Raw genomic sequence first — 22,975 nt, 5'->3', positions numbered from 1 at the left:
AGGTATGAGGTTTCCGCACCTGTGAGCTCAGGGATCTTACTGTAGATTCCACTCACCTTGTGACGTATGTAAGTACTGGAAAAAGATGTCTTATGGCTCCCTAGAAATAGCTCAAGACAGTAAAGATTCCCTCTCTCTTCTCCTACCTCCACGTGGACAGCCAAGTGGGGCTGAGGTGAGCATGCTATCATAAAATGTGTCTGGCTCCTTTATTTGATTCTCTCTTCTATCTTCCCTATCCTCTATGACTTCATTATAACTTTTACATATGATAACAGTTCAATTGCACCTACTGACCCTTCAGCTGTTGGAGACTGGCTTCCTCTGACGCCCACTGCTATGGAGTCCATTCTGACTCATAGTGACCCTACAGGGCAGAGTAGAACTATTCCTCAAGGTTTCCAAGACTATAAATATTTACAGAAGCAGTCTCATCTTTCTCCCATGAACTGCCTGGTGGGTTCGAATCTCCAACTATGCAGTTAACGGCCCAGTGTTTAACCCACTGCACAACCCACTACCTGGGCTCCTTCACTCTTGTAAAAGCACCGTGAGAGAAAGAGAGAGAGAGAGAGAGAGAGAAATCACATTGTGATATCACTATAAATGTCCTCTCAGTCACTTGGCAAGCCTCCCAGAACCTCTATGAGCAGTACCTTCAGTTAATGGGAGGGGAGCCCATAGGCCCAGGGCCCATAGAAGCTGGCACTGCAGGAAAGACATGGGAATGAATACAATTCTAGAGCTGCCTGCCTTCCCTTCCCTGGGTCCTTCAGCTGAACCTGGACATCAGGAGTCATAGGGGTTTTCTGGCAGGAGGTATGTCCCAGTAACTTTAACTGTCAGAATTCTATAAATTCCACACAGAGACATCAATAATGGCAGGGAATGTTGAAAGATGACATTTCAAAGCCTTGGGCCAGAGTAGGTTTCACAACATCTGGCTCCGTGTTAAGTGTGCTTACACTCAGGAAAACGGTCTCATCCAGCTCCTCTGCTTCCCTCACGATGGTTTCCAGGGTGTCCTTGGCAGTGTCCATGCTCTGCAGAAAGTGGACCATCTGGTCGTGCAGGAACTCCATCTTCTTCTTCTTCACTTCCTCAAAGCTCTGGGCCTTCTCATCATACTGGGCCAAAACCTTCTTCATCATTTCCTCATTCTGTTCTTCTAGTCTTTTCTCATTTTTGCTACAGTTTTCCTGAGGAGGGGTGGGGGCAGGGAAAAGTTTTCTAAATAAAACAAATGCAGAAAGAAAGAAGAAAGGAAGAAGGCGGGCAGGCGGGCAAGGCTTTTAACCAACTGAACTCTGGCCTACTGATAAGAGAATTGTCATCTTAGCATTGTTTAAATTTCCAACCTGACCAATATCACTTTGCCCTAGTTAACTTTCCAATAGAATATAATTAATTCACTGTAAGAATATTAGCAATTGGAGAGCAAATGCTTTGAGAATGATTGGGGCAGGGAATGTATGGATGTGCTTTATACAATTGATGTATGTATATGTATGGATCGTGATAAGAGTTGTATGAGTCCCTAATAAAATGTAAAAAAAAGAAAAGAGGAGAAAAAAAAAGAAAATGATTAGGGCAAAGAATGTACAGATGTGCTTTATACAATTGAGGTATGTATATGTATTGACTGTGATAAGAGTTGTATGAGCCCCTAATAAAATGTTTTTAAAAAAAGAATATTAGCCAAAAAAAAGAATATTAGCAAACCAGTTTAGCTATGGAAAAACTTAAAAAAAATAATTACGTGAACGTCTTACTTGAAAACAGCATCATACCGAGTGGGAATTCATGACCTTCAGAGAGGTGGAGAGCATTTAGAGCGTCTTTGGCGTTCCACGAAAGTCCCTGTGTGACCGAGGGAGCAGCAGCATATTTAGCTGTGAGGATGCTTCACTCACAGCTGTTCTCCAGTGAGGAGAAAGCTCCAGCACAGGAGGAAACCCTGAGATGCTATCTAGACATACTTACATGCCAGACTACTCTGGAGGAGACGAGCTTGTGAGAAAGCGATCATATAGCCAATTGTTCAAAGAGATATTTGGGGGGGAAATCAGAAAGAGATACTTGGGGAGGGAATCTCTAAAAATCATTAACAAGGATCAATTGATCAACAACAGGAGCAATCCAGACCTCTCAGAGGCAAACCAGGATGTGAAGTCCCCCAAGCCATTAGGCAACTGTGCACCGCCTTCTGCAGTGGTCTTGGGCCCTCTGCCTAGGCCGTCTCTGATGGCGAATGGCACTGCTACCCTGTCCTCACTATGAAGGGGCAGGGCCCAGTAGCCAGGAAAGCATACACTGCTAAGAGATTGCTGTGCCGGTTGGCCCTGGACATGGACACCGCCCAGTGACTTGAGCATGTCTGCAAGCTAACCCAGTGAGAGGCTAGATAGTGGCTCAAGTGAGAACTCGAACTCAAAATCGAAACTCACTGCCAGTGAGTCAATTCTGATTCCTAGCGACCCTATAGGGCAGGGGAGAACTACCCCGCTGGGTTTCTGAGACTTTAAATCTTTAGGGGAGTAGGCAGCCTAGTCTCTCTCCCTGGGAGTGACTGGTGGATGTAAACCTCATATCTTGTTAACAGCAACTCAGTGCCTGGCCCACTGCACCACAGGGGCTCCTTAAGAAGGCAGAACTGGCAGACTTCCTAGCAACTTCCTATGACCCTAGGCAATACACTTACCTCTGAGCCTCAGTCTCTAATCTATAAAATGAGAATGCTAACAATAAACTAGTCTTAAAGAGCTATTGTGAAGATTATATTGGGCCAACAATATAAAGAATTCATACCATCATGTTAGTGCTTAATAACTGTGGGGGGGGGTGTGGGTGAGTTTTAAGGGCAACTCTTAAATACTTATGCAGAAAGATCTCACCAATTACACTGACTTTTTATTTTTTGTCTTCTAATGGTGGGGTGGTATAAATCTATATAACCAACATTAGCGAAGTCACCCATTCACACACCTATAATCCAGTGATGTGGATTGCATTCGTTACGCTGTGCAACGATCCGCGCTATTCTTTTCAGACTGTGATCCGTAACGGAGCCCACCCAGCAACGGCACACACACACGCAAAGGCACACACCCCACCCCAGAGCCTGTGCAGGCTGAATCATTCCCAGCGATTCCAAGAACAGAGCAGGTTAAAATAAAAGAGATAGGATAACTTACCTCAATGGTATTAAAAAAGGACTCTATCTCACTAACAAAGGCTTCAATCCTCAAGGACTTTTCTTGTAAATTTTCTAGAAATTCTGCCAATTGGACCTAATGGGAAGGCAGGTGAAAAAAAATGAGAACCGCATATATATTGGGAAGCAAAAATTGGGGCAGTAAGCCCCAATCCCTTACAAATGTAGGATTGGAGAAGAGGGCTACTATACCATCCGCACTAACAACTCAAGCTTGGCGTTTTCTCTGACTCCACATAAATGCACTGTAAATACGTTCATAGGATCAACAATTAAAAGGATTATGAAGGGGAACCCCGAGCACCTTTACAAGGTGCTTTGAGTCGCCACCTTCTAAGAAGTTTGTTCCTTGACGTGAACGACCCCTTTATCAGGCAATTCGACTCTGCCCTTCAGGGTGGAGATGAACTGATGTGACCAAGCTTTTCATCTTCACAGATAGATCTCCACGTCTTTCTCCTGTGGGGCTGCTGATGCCTTCGAACCACTGGGCTTTCACTTCGCTGCCAAGTGCTTAACCTCTGCACCACCAGGGCACCTTTCACACAGCACAGAGAGTCCTTATACACTAAGGAAGCTTTGCCGGAGTAAAAGGGAAAAGGTAGCTAACAAAAGAGAAGCTTCCACCTGCGGGAGGATGGGGAGTGGCTGGAGGGGCCCGATGCCAGAATAGCGCTGCTCCTTCTCCCTCCAAGCAGCTGGTGGGTCTGAACCACGCACAGACTTTGCAGTTAGGGTTCTCTAGTGGGAGGGCCCCAAAACAAAAAGCACTCACTGTCATTGAGTCGATTCCAGCTCCTAGAGACCTTATAGGACAGGGAAGAACCATCCCTGTGAATTTCTAAGGCTGTAACTTTACTGGAGTAGAAGGCCCTGTCTTTCTCCTGAGGACTGGCTTGTCGTTTCGAACTGCTGACCTTGAGGTTAGCAGACCCATATGTAACTGTCATGCCACCAGGACCTAAATAATTTGTGATTGCAGTGATCAATTCCTAAATAATCAATCACAAAAGATTCTGGAGAATTTTCAAGTTACCACTCTTGAAATCTGGTTTTTATTTTTTAAAAGTTGCCTCCTGACTCAAAGTTGACTTCATGGCACGAAGGAAGCCCTGTTGGGCTCCGGTCCTTCTCCTACTATTCAGAGAACAGAGAAAACTTAAGAATGGTTTTCAAGAAAGAGGCATCATGACAAATATTTACACATAGAATTGTTTATGAATTTCTAAGCTGCATAAAGATAAACAGAGCATATTTTTAAATGCTCAAAAAAAGGGGGGGGGGTGTCAGCTCCTTCCTACTAGCAGAGCCCAGAAGTTGTTCATGAAACCAAGTGTCACTTCAGGATAGGATCGATCCCATAGAGGCACCAGATTAAGTTTTAACACAATATCACCTTAGAGAAATAGGTACAGTATTAGGCAAGTTGAAAAATTTAATATCAAGGCTTTAATGGAATCGTTATTTCTATTGAGTTGATGTGATTCTGACACCTATTTCCCAGTGACTTAATTGAACGATCTTATTTTAAACTGTTACCATTAGCAAGGTGAAAAGCCGAGTCAAAGGATCTCTGGTGGCACAGAGGGTTAAGCGCTAGACTGCCAAGTGGAGGTTCAAACCCACTCAGCAATTCCAGGTGAGAAAGACCTGGGATCTGGTCCCGTTCTGATTACAGACAAGAAACCCCTACATGCGGTTTACTCTGATACATGGAGCCGAAGCATCAGAATCAACTCGGTGGCACTTCACACCAAAGATGAACAAAGTGGGGGGATATAGTCAAGACACGGGCTCAGGTGTTAGAGAACCCTGGGGACCAATCTCAGGACTTAAACTCTCTGAACTCAAGCAAAAAAAAAAAAAAAAACCCTCCGTCAATAACAATTAAACAATTATGAGGTTGCTATGCAGATGAACAGCTGTCTCGCGCATAAAGAACTGAACGCAGCCCTGGCACAGTAATGCTCAATTCTTATTAGGATCTTCACCTGAAGATCATCCCAGTGGCCCTGTGGAAAACGGAGGAGAGAGAGGGGAGTGTGCAGAAACCAGTTAGATGGGCCTGTCAGACCTGTCTACTTGACTGCTGGAAGCATACGACAGATATTCCCAAGAAGTCCGGGTGACCCTGTTTGGTAACTGTTGGGGTACTAGCCATGCATTCTTGAGGTGACATCTTTGTTTTCTAACTCTTTAAAAAAAGGTCTTTTGCAGGTGATTTGTCCAATACAGTGTGTTATCTGATTTATTGACTACTGTTTCCAAAGGTGTTGGTTATGGATCTGAGGAATGAAGCCCTTAACAATTTTGATCTTTTCTTCATTTACCATGATGTTGCGAATGGTCCACTTGGTCCACTGTCATCCATTATAATCCACACAGAAGACTGTAAGTGCTTCAGGTCATCTTTACTTTCAAAAAGTAAGGTTGAGTTATCTGCATATCACAGGGTGTTGTTCATGAATGCCTTAATTCTCTACTGCGGTGATAACAGAAATATCACAAGTGGATGGTTTTAACAAAGAGTGTGGGAGACTAGAAGTGTGGGCACCAGCTCTGGGGAAGGCTCGGGGGAAAGTCTGTGCATGTTTCTTTATCAGTGGGCTTGGCATCTCTTGGAGATCTCCAGTGTCTTAGCATCAATCTTCCTCTGAGTCTAGGAGGTTCCCAGCGTAGGAACTCTGGATCTAATGGTTGTATGTTGCTCCGGCTTTTTTTTTTACTTTGTGGCAATCTCTAATGTGTGCTCAACTGTTTGACCTCTTTTATATCTCAAAAGATAATGATTCAAGATACCTCCTAATCCTGTATACTTCATCCTGTCTCGTGAACATAACTGCCACTGATCCTGCCCCTCTAACATCATCCCCCATGTGAAACCCACAGCCATTGAGTCCATTCTGACACATAACAAGGTTTCAGAGGTCATAAGTCTTTATGGGAACACATAATCTCATCTTTCCCCCATGGAGCAGCTGGTAGTTTTGAACCTCAGACCTTGAGGTTAGTAGTCCAATGTTTACCTGACAGTGCCACCAGGGTTCCTTCACTAACACCATAGAGGTTAGCATTTTCAATGCATTGGATACTACTTCATCTTACAAAATGGAGGATGAGGATATCTTCCTGTAATTATATCCTAGCCAAGTTGGCACATATTTTGGAGTGGGGAATACAATTAAATCCATAACAGTGGGTCATTCTGCAATCCTGATGTCATATGCTTCTTTGTATAGTCCAGCTTCTTGTACTATTGGCTCAGCATACAGATTGGATAACTCCGGTGTTAGGTGCTGTCCGTTTGGCTCTGACTCACAGTGACCCTATATACAACAGAATGAAGCATCACTTGGTCCTGCACCATCCTTACAATTGTTATGATTGAGTTCGTTGTTGCAGCCACTATTTTAATCCATCTTCCTCAAAGGCCTTCTTCTCTTCTTGTTGACCTTCTACTTTACTAAACATGATGTCCTCTTCCAGAAACCGGTCTCTCCTGCTATGTGAGGCAAAGTTTTGTCATCCTCTTTGTGGTAGTTACATAATCTGTTGTCAATTTGAGACAATTAAGAGTGAAGGGGTGGAATTTAGCCTGTCAGTCAGGTCGTACTTTGATTAGCTCATTTGGAGGCACTAAGGAGATAAATAGCTCCCTGGAGGCAGACACCCACTCCCTCCCTGTGAGACATTCCTGCTGATAAGACACATGGAGCTCCACTAGAGTCCTGGAGCTGGAGGAGCCACGTGGAGATCCCTGACAGTATTGAGATGTTTCCACTGCCACTGGATCCACAAAAGATTCCACCCACTAACCTGTGATCTTCCTGCACTTGGCACCATTAGATATGTTGCATGAGTCTGAAGAGGAATTTATAGAGTGGTATCAGACATCTGGGCTAATATCAGACTTATGGACATGATCTGGACTGAGCTGGGATGTTTTCTTAATGTATAATTTCTCTTTGATATAAAGTTCTCTCTTACACACATATGAGTGTCTATGAATTGGTTTCTCTAGCCAATCCAGACTAATACACTCTTCTAAGAAGCAGTCTGGCTGTATTTCCTCCAAGACATATTTTTTTTGTTCTTCTGTTAGTCTGTGTTACTTTCAATATTCTTTGCTGACACCATAATTCAAATGCGTCAAGTCTTCTGTGGTATTACTCCTTCAATGTCCAACTTTGGCATGCATAGGAAATGAATGAAAATTCAGGACTTGGATCAGAAGCATCTTCATCCTCAAAGTGACAGCCTTGCTCTTTAACGCTGCAAAGAGGTCTCGTGCAGCAGATTTACCCAATACAATGTGTTGGAGTTCTTGCTTCTGTTTCCATGAGCATTCCGGGTAAAAGGAAATCCTCAACCACTGCAACCTCTTGTCGTGGTTTGCTTGTGAAGTTTTTGTTTTCTTTCCATTTCTTCGATGTAAATAAAACAGATTGAATACATATGATGAAAGGATACAACCCTAATGCACACCGTTCTTCTTTACAACCTATCAGTATGCCCTGCTTCTTGGCCTGTGTATAGGTTCTTCGTGACCACAATTAATCATTGTGGAATTTCCATTCTTCATAATTTTATCCATGACTTTTATCATCTCCACAGTCAATGTCATTGCATAGACAACAAAGCACAGGCAAACATCTCACTGGAATTCTCTGCTTTCAGCCAAGATCCATCTGACATCAGCAATGATATCTCTTATCTCATGTCTTTTTCTGAATCTGACTTGAATGACTGGCAGTACCTGCAGCAACTGTTTTTGGATGATCTTTAGCATAATTTTACTTGCATGTAATAATGTTCATGGTATTATTCAATGATTTTGTGTTCTGTTAGATCATCTTTCTTTGCAATAGGCATGAATACGAGTCTCTTCCAGTTGGTTGATTAGGTAGCTGCCTTGCAAATGTCTTGGTATAAAATAAGGAGTATTTCCTTTATTGAATTCATTTAATGAAACATCTTCATTGGCAGTTGGTTAATTTCAGAAATCTTGTTTCCCACCAAAGACTTCAGTGCCACTTGAATTTATTTTTTCACTACTAATGGTCACATGCTACCTCTTCAAATGATTGAACATAAACTAATTATTTTTAGTACTGTGATTCTGTACATTCCTCTATCTTCTTTTTGTTGCTTTCTGCATTGTTCAAATTTTTATACATAGAGTCCCTCAATATAGTAACTCTAAGCTTGACTTTTTTCTTCAGTTCTTTCAACTTGAGAAATGCTAAACAATGCTAAAAATGTTTTATTTATCTTGGTATCAAGAACCTAGAAAATGCATATACATCAAACACAAATCTACTGCCGTGGAATCGGTTCTGACCCATAGCGACGCAGTAGGACAAAGTAGAACTGCCCTTTAGATTTCCAATGCTATAAATCTAATGGGAGTAAAATGCCTCATCTTTTTTCTAGGGAGCAACTGATAAGTTTCAAGCACTAACTTTGTAGTTCGGGCCCCAATCTATAAACCATCAGCACTCCTTTTCTTACACACAGTGTTTACAAAAGAAGTGTTTGTCTACCAGATATTAACTAAATGCCTGGGGAAATAGTCTTCCTTAGTGGCAGACTAAACTATTCTGCCTATAATTGAAAATATCAAGTGCTAATTCTTTTAAAAAGTGAGAACATATGAAAGCAAACTTAATCTCTATGTATTGTAATAATTTAAATACTTTAAGACCTATTTACCTTGACAGCACCGATAGCTGTATCAAGCGTTGAAACTTCATGGTCTTTATGGGTGCCAGACATCTTGTCAGTAGCCGAAATGGGGCTTTTGCATGTGTAACAGTATGAGTCGATCTGGGCCTTTTGGGGTTCCTTTTGTGCCTTCTCTGAGACGACCTCTGATGATGATTGGTCTTCTTCCATCTTCTCTCTCCCCATCTCTTTCTGTGCAGCAGATGTGCCTTGTTCCACCTCCCTCACAAATTCACTTTCACTAATGGGTTCAAAGAACTGCTCTCCTCGGGCTAAGCCAACTTCAGGGGTGGAATCTAAACACAGTTCATCTGAGAAAATGTCTTCAGTGACCACTTCGTAATTCAGAGATTCAGCAAATTCATAGTCATCTTGAACAGGGCTATTCCGGAGCCTATGTTCACGTGGCTCAGATGAGACCATCTGAGGTTCTTCTTGCAGAGTTTCTTGAACATAAGTTGCACCTGAAGCAAATTCTTCTTCGGGGAAGGACACTTGGACTGGGACATTCAGGTTGACTTCTGGAGTTGCGCCCCCTGCTGCATTCCCCTCACTGCTAGTTTCATCTACTCTCTCTAGGACATTGTGGGTGTCTTCAAATGGAACGGCATAGCTTATCCTCTGGGTAACCACACTGACTTCCTCCCTGACGGGCACTTTCCTCTGCAGCCCCACAACATCGAGTGTCTCCACAGGAACGACAGATCCTCCTTCCCGACAAACAGCTTGCTGTGCCTCATCCAGATTCCTCTCCAAAATAGTTCCAAGCCTCCCCCAAATTTCCTCTTCTGCAGCGACTGGTTGGTATGAATCATCCTTACCAACTGGTTCTTCTCCCAGACCTAGGCCTTCGTCCTTTGGAGTTACAGATGTGTCGTGGAGAATGTCATCTTTGAGTATGTACTTCTCAAAATATATGCCTGTTCCATCATCAGTGTCAGAATGTCTGCCGGGAAATGATGCCTCCGAATTCACGCTGTCATCTTCTGAAACTGTCTCCTCTTCCTTCTGTTTCTCTTCAACAGCTTCTTCGTACAGATCCTTGTACAAAAATGCAAGTGCAGGCACCTCCTCCAAGTGCTCTGGATTAATGAGTTTAACCGTGGCCGGAAATGCCTGACTTCGTGACAAAACTGCTTCTTCTGCCTCAAATAATGGCATCCCGGGGGCCTTGGAGTCCACATCTCTCTGTCTGCCCTTGGCATCATCTCTGTCGGGTGATTTTTGGATAACCAGAGATGTTGGTGTCTCTGACTGGGATAATCTGCTCTGGTCCTTCTCTGGTCCATAAAAACTCTCATCCAATTTCACCAAGTCATATTCGTGTTCTAGGACGCTTTCTCTGGGGCTTTCTGGGAAAGAGAGCATTTCTTCTGGAACTTCCTGAGTGAACTCCTCTTCAAAATATAATTTCTGTGGAAACTTCTGTTTTTCTGGGTCTGGGGAGATGTTATAATCAATCAAAGTATATTTTTCAAAGTAATCCTCTTCACTTGGAATCGTGGACTGAATAAAGGTTAGATCGTCATTTCTGGAATCTGTGGATATTTCCTCTTCTGTCTTAAAAGCTTCCTTTGGTTTATTTTCTTTTAATGCTGTCTCTTTTCCACTAGACTCTTCTAACTGGCTCTTTAAGATGTCCTGGTGAGCAACTGTCTCACTGTCCTCATGAAATGGTTTGGTGTTCGGTGAGGCCTTCTCATCCAGATCTTCTACCGCAGCTGGCATGTGCTCACTGTCCTCCTGGTCAGCTGAAGGAATGAAGGCCGGCGCATGAATGTTCAGGATCTCACAACCTTCGGAAATGATATTGAAGGCGCTCTTTTGATCTTCTGAAAGGCCGGCTGGCTTGCTGGTCACAGTGAATTCCTCTTGTGCATACGTGTCTTCAGGGTCCCGGGCGGTTTCCCCAGGAAGAGCTGTTTGATCAGTCTTGGCTGTTGACGCACTCAGTATAAACTGAGTGTAGTTGCTGCTTTCTGAGCGTGGCTCATTTCTGTGGCCCTCTTCCTCCTCCTCCAGGTGGTGCTTGGAAGCAAAGGCAGGTGGCTTTGGCTTCACAGAGGGATGAGTTCCAGTTGCTTCACCCAAAGCCCGACCTACAGGGAGCTCTGACTCTTCAGGCACAGAGCGAGCAGCATTCGCAGGAGACTGCATTTCTAGCCGCTTCAACTGTCCTGCAAACACGGGTGAGTGCTTTCCTCTTTCTGCTCCTCGCTCGTGCTCGGAACCAGCCATCACTTTGGACCTTTCTTGGTGATCTTCATTTCGACAGACCTGCGGCAGAACAGCAGCTTTGAAAACTTCTCCTGTAATCGGTCTAGAGTCAAGTGTAACTTGTGGCTTTTGTGTTTCATCATCATCTTCCAGCTCTGGTGGGGCCGGCTTTCCTTGTTTCTCTGCCAGCGCCTTCTTTTCTGCCAAGGGATGTAATCTCCTTTCCGAGTTATCCTTCTCCTCAGTCCGGTGAACAGAATCGACTTTTGTTTTCTCTTCAGAAATGTTCAAAGAAGTGGATGTTGGCCTTTCTTCCTTGTGTCTATCTTCACCAACATCAAGTAAACTGCCTTTTGATTCTTCCACTGGCAAAATCCTTGACGCTGACTTCTCTGGGTCCTGGGTGATCGTTTTACTTGTGAAGTCGGATGAGGCAGATGTTGGCGGTGGCAATGTCTTTTCTACTGCATCAAATGAAAAGAGGGATTTTTCTTTTTGGTCACTTCTAGGCTCTTCCTTGAGAATAGAAACCTTCCATGTGGAAGGAGGAGCGATTGCTGGCTTCTGGGCTCCTTTACGCTCAGTGACCTGAAGGGGAACTACGTGCGTGGCTTCTCTCGCAGCCGAGTTCTCATCTGTGAAGGAACAGGGGTGCACTCCCAGGTGTTCCTCGCCACCAGCAGATGCAGCTTCTGGGTTTAGCTCTATTTTCTCTACAGAGTCTAGGGCTTCTTTCTTTCCAAAATCTTCACTACATGCTTCAGCGTTGGAATTTAGCTGTTGTGATTCTACATTTGGTAAAAATGGGGGGTTTGCTTTAAACTCGTGGCCTTCCTTCGTCTTTTCAAAAGAAACTCTCGGTTGTTCGGTAAATTCAAGATTCGTCTCTGGTGATGGGTGACCAACTCGTTTCTCACTCGCCCTGAGACCATCTGGGGTGGCTAGAATCGCACCTTCAGACTCTGTCTCAGGCCCTGCTTTTTCTGCTGATTGATTTGGCTGTACTTCTATATCTTCCTTTTTGGCAACTTTGTTATCTGAAGTGCTTGATCCAAAAAACAAATTGGACATCCATGATTTCAAAGACGAAATTCCTTTCTTTCCCTTTTCTTCAGGAAGAACTGGCTCAGCCGCCTTTGGCGGCTCCGGCAGCCTTTGCGTTTCCTCGGGCGCCTCTGTGGGCCTCGGGGCCTCGGGAGCTGGGATTGTCGAGAGGGGTTTTCTTTGCGTGGTTATTTTCATGGCAGGTGCAGCGGCATCTGCAACTCCTGATGGAACTCGGTATGATTTTTCTAATGGCTTCTCTCCAGGTAAAGGTGCTGTGGTCATTTGTGCTTCTTTCTCAACACTCGGAGGAAGCTTTGCATCTGCAACTCCTGATGGAACTCGGTATGATTTTTCTAATGGCTTCTCTCCAGGTAAAGGTGCTGTGGTCATTTGTGCTTCTTTCTCAACACTCGGAGGAAGCTTTGCATCTGCAACTTCTGATGGAACTCGGTATGATTTTTCTAATGGCTTCTCTCCAGGTAAAGGTGCTGTGGTCATTTGTGCTTCTTTCTCAACACTCGGAGGAGGCTTTGCATCTGCAACTCCTGATGGAACTCGGTATGATTTTTCTAATGGCTTCTCTCCAGGTAAAGGTGCTGTGGTCATTTGTGCTTCTTTCTCAACACTCGGAGGCTTTGCATCTGCAACTTCTGATGGAACTCGGTATGATTTTTCTAATGGCTTCTCTCCAGGTAAAGGTGCTGTGGTCATTTGTGCTTCTTTCTCAACACTCGGAGGAGGCTTTGCATCTGCAACTTCTGATGGAACTCGGTATGATTTTTCTAATGGCTTCTCTCCAGGTAAAGGTGCTGTGGTCATTTGTGCTTCTTTCTCAACACTCGGAGGAGGCTTTGCATCTGCAACTTCTGATGGAACTCGGTATGATTTTTCTAATGGCTTCTCTCCAGGTAAAGGTGCTGTGGTCATTTGTGCTTCTTTCTCAACACTCGGAGGAGGCTTTGCATCTGCTGCCGGAAAAGGGGCCGCTTTCGTGGAAGAGGGAATTGTTTCTGCCTCCACTGCTCCTGTTGACAAGGCAGAAACTGGTTTCTGGGAGATACTTTCTGGCGGCAATTTGATTTCTTCCTGGCTGTTTTGGTTGGAAGGTCTAGAAAATTCTGTGCTTGCTTTCTCCAATAACGAACTTTCTCTCTGTACAGGAGAATGGCTCTGCTTTCCCTCCGCTAGGTTTCGCTCGACATTTCCAGCTGGAATTATAGATTTTGCTTCTTGGGTCAGTTTGCTTTCTTCAAACTGATAAGCTTTTGTTGACCATGTCTCTACATTCGCACTGGAGCATTCTGGAGTAGAGGCTGATTCTTGAAACATTAAATGGGATTCAGCCGCAGCATGCGGCAGAACTTGCTTTCTGACTTCAGATGGGTGCTCTTGATCCGACAGAGCCGGAGGAAGCTGCCCTGCCATCAGATCACTGCCAACCGAGGAACCTCGCTGCTGCCCAGATCCCAATGTCCGCTCTTCCTGCTGACTGGCCAGAACCCTCTCTGGCTTCTCCAGTGCCCAGTTTTCACCCATTGGAGGCACACGTGGCTCTGTCATTTTTTCTTCCTTAACAGCTGTCAACTCAGTTGCCACCAATGACTCAGATTCTTCCAAAGGCACATTTTCTTTCATAGAGGAAAGTTGTTTACTCACCAGAACTTGTTTATCTGCGAAAGTATTGCTTACCTCGGACAGTTTGACAGTTTTCTCTGAAAGAAGTGTTTTTCCGGGCTTCTTTTGTTCTTCAGGGAGGTCAGAAGAGGGGCTCATGGGTGGTTCTGCTAAGCTCAGGGGCTCGTGGCCAGTTTCTTCACTTTGTTTCCCTAAGATATTCCCCGTCCTTTGTGACTTCAAGTTCTCTGGCGATGGTGATGTGCCTGTCTCTTGTTTTCCTTCTTTTTCGGAGCTGGTTGAAGAGTTCACCTCCTCTGACAAGCCTTCTAGAGTAATAGTAGATGGCTGCCATTTTCCCCGCTGTTCTCCTTCAAGCAGAGAGGTGGATGCTTCTTTTGACCCCAAGCTAACTCCCTTAAGAGAGACAGGTTTAATTTCTTGACTCTGAGATGCTTCCTCGAGGCCTGATGAAGTCTTAGCAATTTCAGGCATCGCAGCAGATGTGGGGATTGAATCTTCTGCCACCAAATTTTCCAACCTGGGAGGTGAACCAGGTAGTTCCTCGGTTGTCTCTGTGGGAAGCGTCTGTTTCGATGCAGGCGACTCACTTTGCAGTGAAGGAACCTCCGTTTCTCTTTCCTTTCTCTCACCACCTAGCTGGGGTGGAAGCAAAAGTTCAGGCCCTGGCTTCTCTGAGGAAGATGAGGAGTTCTTTTTCTGCGCTACAGTCAATTGTTCAGCATTGAGGACTGTGGAACATGGAAGACCCGGTTCCTTTTCCACCTGTGCTTCCTTAGATACCTCCGACTGCACTGATGGAGAGGTTTCGGTGATTGGCAACTCGGGTTTAACTTCTTCCCTTTCTACTTTTGATGAAACAGAATGCTCTGATAGAGAGGAGACACTTGCAGGAGAATCGAACTGAATTCCTTTCTCTGCCTCTGACCTCCATTTGGGTGCAGTAGCTTCAGTGGGAGAAGAGACACCTTTAGCTGCTACATTTTCTTCTTCTTTAGGAATTGAATGCGTGTCTATTGATGTTACAGACGGGGGCAAGCCAATCTCTAATACACCCTTTCCTACTTTTGTTAAGACTGCTTGTTCCACAGGGATGCTAAGTGGTGACACTGAGGGGATTTCTTCTTTCTCTGCTTTCACTAGACTTGAATCAGGTGGAGTTACAGGTGTGATTTCGGAAGGACCAGATCCAACTTCTTGCTTCATTTCCTCTGGGGAAGCTGAGAATGCCAGTGCAGGTGGGTCATGTCCCACTTCCTTCTCCACTCCAGATGAAGATGCACGTGGAACTCCTGTTGTTTGAGACTCGTGTTTAACTTCTGTTTTCACTGCTGATGAAACCTCGGGTCCAGATAAAGATGCTTCCTTTAGGGGTGACTGCGCTTTGATTACTTCGGGCTCATTCTTGGACGACATCCTCAGTTCCAGTTCAGCTGTCTCACTTGGCGCCGCACTGAGCTTGGCATCCATCTTTGGCTCATGGACCAGCTCAGGCACAGCTGGAGGCTTCGTGTGGGACTCTGGAACAGTTGGAGCCCGAGGCTCCATTCCTTTCCCGTGTTCTGTCGCAGCTTGAGAACCAGGCACCGTTTCTTCCTTCCTGACTTTTGACAAAGCCATCTGCTCAGTTGGAGCCTTGGGCACGACTGAGGCTTCGGGCTCCTGTCCTTTCTGAATCACACGAACTGAATCTGGGGACCCTGGTGCACGCTGAGCCGTTTTGTCTTCTTCCTTTACCATGGGAGGCTTTACAGGCACAGAAACAGGTGCCGTCGTGACCGGTGCACGAGTCTGAATTTCTCTCATCTCCAATTCATCGGTTAGATGTGGTGGCATTAAGTCTTCAGACTCAGGAGTGAACGTTGCTTGGATTTTCTGATTCTGTGCCAAAATAAGAAATTCAGACACAGATGTTGAGACTGTTTGAGCCTCTTGCTCAATTTCCGCCTTCTCGGCTCTGTTCACCAGAGGTGGCTGCCTCACACCTTCCGGGGCAGACAGCACGGGAGAAGGCACATCGGATCGGTCCGGTGACAAAGTGAGGTCAGGTACAGGTGTGGAAGCCGTGGATCCGAATTCTTCCTCATCTGCTTCTGGAAAATGGGACGTTCCCAAGGCAGACACTGTGGTTAACGAGGAATCAGACTCAGCTTCACTTCCCTTTGTTTCTGGGACTCTGTATGGTGGGATTGAAACTTGCGATGCTGAGTCTGGAGAAAAAAGTTCTGTCTCTTCAGTGTCTTCATCAGACAACATCGTATGATCCGAGGGGGATGTTAAATATATTGGGGAATCGCGTTCAAACTCTCTTTTCTCTGCTTCCAGAGCAGCATCGGGTGAAAATGAGAATTCTGAAGCAAATGCAGAATCTGGAGAAAAAGGCCCAATATCTTCTTGCTCTTCTGGTAGATTCGTGGGTGGGCCGGCACCTTTTAGACTTAAAGGGGAACCGCAGACATTGTTTTCCTTCTGTGATGCTTCAGTAACATGTGGTGATACAGAAAATTCAGAAGCCAATGTGAAAGCAGGGATTTCCACCGTCTCCTCTTCTGATGGGGCCACGTGTTGGGATGGAGTCGTCGCAGGTAGTGGGGACGGGCACTCCGAAGTGGCTTCCGTTGTGGACGTGGGGAGGGACTGCTCAGATCCAGAAACTCCCTCTGGGAAATGCAACCCAGTGTTTGCCTCCTCTTCTTCTGGCAGAATCATGTGCTCAGGGAGGCCTTTCGATTTTAAGGCAGACTTGAGGTCAATTGCTTTCTTCTGGGATTCCTTCGGTGCTGGCACTGGGGGCTCTGGGGTGGAATCCTGCCCCTCTGAGGCTGCGGCTCCTGGCAGGGCCATTGGTTCCAGTTCCGAGGGGGCTCTCGAAGATGGTGTGGCCTGCCATGCTGAGCTCCTCTCGGTGGCCAGTGGTGTCAGTGGAGGTTCAGACACAGAGGCCTCCGCTGGGGAAGAAGGCTCCCAGTCCTCAGACCCTTCATCCGACAACACTGCGCGCTCAGCTGTTCCTTGGACCAGGCCTGGAGACTCTAGCTCAATGTCAATGTCTGTCCTCGCCGGCTCATGGTTCAAATCCTGTGGGACTGAATACTCTGATACAAAAGCAGAGTCGGTAGAAACAGACTCATTTTCCCCTTGTTCTTCTTCAGAGGACACAACCGATGTTGTCCCTAACAGTAAAATGGGCTCCTCTTCTTCCTGCCCCACTTCAGGGGCCAAGCGTGGTGGGAAGGACTGCTCAGAAACGAATGGGCTTTCTGGGTAATCAAGTTCTATGATCTCTTCTTCTACAAAATTCCAACCTTCTGGTTCGGGAGCAGCAGTCACTGGGAGGGCAGTTTCCAGTTCTTTCTCTGGTTCTCCGGGCACTAGCATGTCAGGAAGAGAACTGCCTGGCTCACACAGGTTTTCTTCCATGTCTTCTTTGATACCTGGTGGAAAGGTCAGTTGTTCAAAGGCTGGTTCTTCCCCTTCTAGGGAAGTCAAGTCTCGCTGATCTTTCTCTATGCCCAAACCTTCCTGAATGGATGCTACCAGACCCGGTGGACCTGTCTCCGGAGAATCCTTCTCTGCTTCCAGTGAAATGGAATTCTCAGAAGGATATACTTCTTCCTGCGTTACTTCATCAACTAAAGATGGGGATACTGAAGCATCCTTCTCTGAATTGGTAGTTACTTGTGAATCGGGCTCAACATCTTCCTGGGGTGTTTCCAGTGACATGGTTGCTGATGTATCGGGTATATAAGAGGAAGATTCTATTTCGTGAGGCTTTGCTTCATCGCCTGCCTGTTGTGTTCTCGGCCGTGGAGAGGGCAACTGTATTTCTTGTTCTGCTTTGTCATTTCTTGAAAATGAAGAAACTGTGCGCTTGGCTGCAGATGCTACAGGTAGAGGTGAATCCACGTGAACTTTCTTTTGATCTTCAGGACTAGATCCTGAGGTGAAGAACTTTGATCCTCTGGAGAGTGCTCCTCTCCAAGGTGGAGCTAGCTCTTTCTCTTCTGAGCTTTCAGTCAAGAATTTGCCTGCTCTGGAACCTACGTTCGAATCACGGTTGCCGAAGTCTGGCTCTAGACTAATGGATGCATCTTTCCCTTTCCTATAATGTATTTCTTTAATGACATAACCCTTCGGCAATGTTCCATAAAATTGGAGCGGGATTAATTCTTCTTTAACGGAATTAAACATCTTGATTTTATATTCCACTGTCCCTATGTAGACCGGTTTCAGCACTAATGGCTTGTGTTCTTTGTATATTGCCCCAGTGATGGGAGGCATATGGGAGGCAGCTTTCTTTGTTCTTGTCTTGTCATACACACCAACAGATGGTTTCTCTTGCTCAGTGTTGGGCACTTGGGTTTCTGAACTCAAAGGACCATCTTTTTTGTTTGCTGGAACATCTTGGGATCCTAAAGAAGGTCTCTTTTTTTTGCCTTTTCGGCGCAAGGATGGTGAGCCATGTTTTGACTTCTGGGTTCTTCGCCGAGATTTTTTAACTTCATCCACAATAAATGAAACATTCCCTGGAGGAGAACTCACAGTTGACCCTTCCAGGCTACACACACCAGAAGTCTGACTTTCCTCCGAGTTCCAGGGAGTTGAAGACCGACTTGAATTGGTCTCCCAGGTTATTCCACTGTCTTCCCGTTGAGTTGTCACCATGGAAAAGGAAGGGTCAGATATGAGGCACTCCTGCTTGATCTTGCTCTCTTCATCCTGATCTGATAATCTATAGTAAATAATAACAATTAAAAAATCATATTTTACCAGGTAAGAAATTAATGTGAAATTAAAATATAGAAACCAATATTGCTATCCAAATCAGAAATAAAGAACCTGAGATACCAAATACAATTACATACCCTAGGCAGGAATGAAGTTCCAAAATTCAAGATGCTAATGTTCAATTCACCACCTTCTTTATCATATTGCCTCCCAGGTCTCCCTATAGTCTCACCCAGTCACTCAGGCAAACTCTCTAGTGGCCAGGACACTCAGAATGACTCTTGTATCTATCCTCTTGTTGTTGCCAGCATCACCATGTGAATGTGGCTAGTGATCCCTTCAAGGAGCCCTGGTGGCATAGTGGTGATACGTTGAGCTGAGATCTGCAAAGTCCGAAGTTTGAAACCACCTTTCTCCCCTGGAGAAAGATGGGGATTTCTACTCCTGTAAACAGTTTCTGTCTTGGAAATTCATGAGGCAATTCTACTCTGTCCTATAGGGTCACTATGAGTCAGCATTGACTCAATGGCAGTAGTTTGGGTTTGTTGGTATTGATCACTTCATCTCTAGTTTATTGTTGATTGCTTCCTACTATCTTTTCTGTCTACCTTTACGAAAAATTTCCCTCATGCTGTTCCCCTGTTCAGCAATGCTTCATACATACAGGGAAACTAGAATTCCAAATTCTTAAGCATCTGCTCCTTATTGGGCCTATTTCCATGTACTCACCTCTATTCTACCTGTACATAGTAAAGTGCTACTCTCCTCTAACTATCTAACTCCCTGTCCAATCAATAGCTCATGGGAACTTCAGTCAGGGAAAACCCATCTTTGAATGTAGAAGGACCACAACCCCTGAAACAAGGTCAACCTCTGAGCTTTCATTTCCTCACCTGTAAAATGTGGATAATAAAAGAACCCATTCCATAGAGCTATACAGATTAAATTAGTTAGCATACTAAAATAACGTTTAGAAATACTGTCTGGTATGTAGTAAGTGTTCAATAAATACTATCTGTACTCAGACCTACCATACAATCATTGCACAAGAGATCAAGGAGCTTGCAAGTGGTCATTTTCAGTAACTAGAGGTGTTCTCTTTGAAGAAGGGGTCTCCTTGGACTGCTCCCAGGTCCCCTAAGGAGCAGCTGATTTAGGTTGCCCCTCCAGTTCCATTGGGCCCCTCATTCAGATTCGGCAGCATGCTTCTTATCTGGACTTTCCTTACACTTCTTCCTCACCCGTGCCCCTGCGACTCTTCCATCTGGAGTGGCCCTCTCCTCTGCATATCTAAATGCAATCTACTTTTCAAGGTCTAATTTTAAGCTCTCGCTCTTACCATTCTTCAGAAACTCAACAGTTACATTTGCCTTCACTTCATACATAGAAAGTTTAAGTCTCCAAAGTCCATTTCTTCTGAGTAATATGGTGACAATTTGCAATAAATCCAAGTTATTAACTAATTTTAACTTTTTCTGAAACAACACAGACAAAAATCAGAAGCACATTTATGTTTAGCCCACCATGTATTAACTTAAGGTGTCTTTTTTCTTATTTATTTATTTATTATGTTTTATTAGGGGCTCATACAACTCTTATCACAATCCATACATATACATACATCAATTGTATAAAGCACATCCATACATTCCCTGCCCTAATCCTTCTCAAAGCATTTGCTCTCCACTTAAGCCCTTTGCATCAGGTCCTCTTTTTTTCCCCCTCCCTCCCCAAATTAAGGTGTCTTAACAAAGAGACAGAATTTGTTTTAATCATTTTATTGGGGGCTCATACAACTCTTATCACAATCCATCCATCCATCCATCCATCCATTGTGTCAAGCACATTTGTACATTTGTTGGCATCATCATTCTCAAAACATTTGCTTTCTACTTGAGCCCTGGATATCAGATCCTCGTTTTTTCCCTCCTCCCCCCTCCCTCTCTCATAAACCCTTGATAATTCATAAATTATTATTATTTCATGTATTACATTGTCTGATGTCTTGATAGGCAGAATTTAAGTCCCTTACTAAACCTTTTTTTTTTAAAATCACCAGTCACTAAGCATACTTGAGAACCACTGATGGTGTCATAGATTGAATTGTGTCCCCACAAAACCTATGTCAATTTGACTGAACCATGATTCTTGGTGCTTTGGCAGTTACATAATTCTTTAATCATCCCCCACAATGTGATCGGCCAATCTGATGTAAGGAATAAGGATGGGATGTAACACCCTTACTCAGGTCCCAGCCCTGATCAAACATAAGGGGAGTTTCCATGGAGAATGGCCTGCATCATATTCTATTATCAAACAAACTCAACTGCCATGGAATCAACACCAACTCATAATGACCCTACAGGACAGTGTAGAATGGCCTCCTTTGAGTTCCCGAGATTGTGACTGTTCATGGAAATAAAAAGCCCTCTCTTTCTCCCACAGAGGAGCTGATGGTTTGGAATAAAAGAAGGAGAAGAAAGCAGAGAGGAGGACCCCACTACAACCAAGAAAAAAAGAGCTGGGAGCAAAGTCCATGCTTAGGATCCAAGGTCCAAACCCAGAAGGAGATTGTTGTCAAGACACATGGGTATCTCCAACGGACATCAAACCCAGATGCTGAAAGGAGACAAGTACCATTCTCCTAAATAGCAAGTCATTAGACATAAAAAGATTTTCCCTAGAGTTTGTGCCCTGAACTTGCAGTTCTAGATCCCTAAACTTAAATTTCTATCGATAATTGCCCCCTGCTTATGGAGTTTCTGTTGTAGCAACACTAGACAGCTAACACACGCGGGGAGCATTTATTTGAACAATGCTAATGCCACCCTAACATCAAAGACATAAATATAGGACTGAAGCCATATAACACATGGAAGAAAGAATAAGAATAGGACCTAATCTTTAAGAATGGAATCTTCTATATGACCTCAAAAAGACAAGCAACAAAAGAAAACACAGAGAAATGAAATATCATCAAAATTAATACTTTCATACATCAAAGGACCTTATCAACAAAATGAAGATTGACATCTCACCAATAAGAACATGAAGAGATATTATGAGTGTTCATAGCTCTATAGAACAGAGCAGAACTAGCTTACAGGGTTTCTAAGAATATACTTTTATGGAAGCAAACTGATACATCATTCTCCTTTGAGACAACTAGTATATTTGAACTTCCACCTTTCAGTTAGCAATGGAGCACTTAACCACTGCACCACCAAGGCTCCTGATCATTAGCCATCAGGGAGACGCAAAGCAAAACTACATGAGATACTGCTTCAGTCCCGCTAGGATGGCTAAGATATTTAAACAAAACCACAATAAAACAAAAATATATGCTGATAGAGAAATTAGAAACCTCATCCATTGCTAATGGAGATGAAAAATGACATAGCCAGTCTGGAAAATGATATTACAGATCCTCAAACAGTTAAGCATAAAATGGCCATATGACCAAGCAAGGAGCCTTGGCGGCACAATGCGTAACCTGCAGGGCTGCTAACTGCAAAGTTGGCAGTTCGAACCCAGCAGCCACTCTGAGGGAAAAAGATGAGGTTTTCTGCCTCTGTAAAAATTCATAGTCTCATAAAGGCTTAAGGAGCAGCTCTCCTCTGCCCTGTAGGGTTACTATGTGTGGAACTGACTTAAAGACAAGGAGCTTGGGGTTTGTTTGGAGGTACATGGCCCAGCAATTCCACTCTTAGGTCTAGTGAGACTTGAAAGGGGCAAGGCAGACAGAAATGGGCATCAATGTTGCCTGCAGCACTTTTCACAATATCCAAAAGGTGGAAATGACCAAAGTGTCCAGCAGCCCATGAACGGATAAACAATGCATGCACACCCTGGAAAATTCCTCCTGGAATGCTGAGTGAAACTAGTCACCCACAAAGGACAAAGACTATATGATATCACTAATCCAAAAATGCCTATATAGATTAGAGTTAAATAGTGGTAATCAGGGCTGAAGGGGGTGAGAGAAGAAGAGAATCATTGTCTACTTAGCATCAAAACTTTGTTTATGGGGATGAAAAATACTGGTGATGGTTGCACATAAGTATGTAATGGTTTTTGGCTTCTATAATTGTACATGTGAAAATGTTAAATTAGTAAATAGTATATTCCGTATATTTTTATAATAACAAAATATTTTTATAAATATATCAATGAGCACCCCATAGTCCTCTCCACAGAGACTTGGATTTAACTGAACTGGGGCAAGATCAGGCGTTGCTATGTTTTATGGTTCAAATGCTTCCAGAGGATTCCAAAATGCATTTGGAGTTGAAAACCACTGGTCTGTGCAGAGACTTCAATGGTGCATGCCTATTTCTTGCTTAATCTGAACTCTTCCTAGTTTGTTAGGCTTGGCTGAGGACCAGGACCATAAATTCTTGCTGGCAGCAT

At 44.3% G+C, this 22,975-nt stretch overlaps 1 protein-coding gene across 1 annotated transcript in view; it reads right to left on the bottom strand.

The window, feature by feature from the left end:
• The window catches only part of CMYA5 (cardiomyopathy associated 5), a 117,793-nt gene that overhangs the window by 64,996 nt on the left and 29,822 nt on the right, over positions 1 to 22,975 (bottom strand). The window contains exons 2-4 of the mRNA XM_075542663.1: positions 8,927 to 18,569; positions 3,195 to 3,290; positions 966 to 1,199 (exon numbers count right to left, since the gene is read on the bottom strand). Of these exons, the coding sequence (XP_075398778.1) occupies positions 966 to 1,199; positions 3,195 to 3,290; positions 8,927 to 18,569 (9,973 nt within the window). The remainder of the gene's footprint in view (positions 1 to 965; positions 1,200 to 3,194; positions 3,291 to 8,926; positions 18,570 to 22,975) is intronic.

Source organism: Tenrec ecaudatus, chromosome 2, assembly GCF_050624435.1.
Source record: "Tenrec ecaudatus isolate mTenEca1 chromosome 2, mTenEca1.hap1, whole genome shotgun sequence".
Classification (NCBI taxonomy): Eukaryota; Metazoa; Chordata; class Mammalia; order Afrosoricida; family Tenrecidae; genus Tenrec; species Tenrec ecaudatus.
This window is presented reverse-complemented; position numbering and strand designations above follow the sequence as displayed.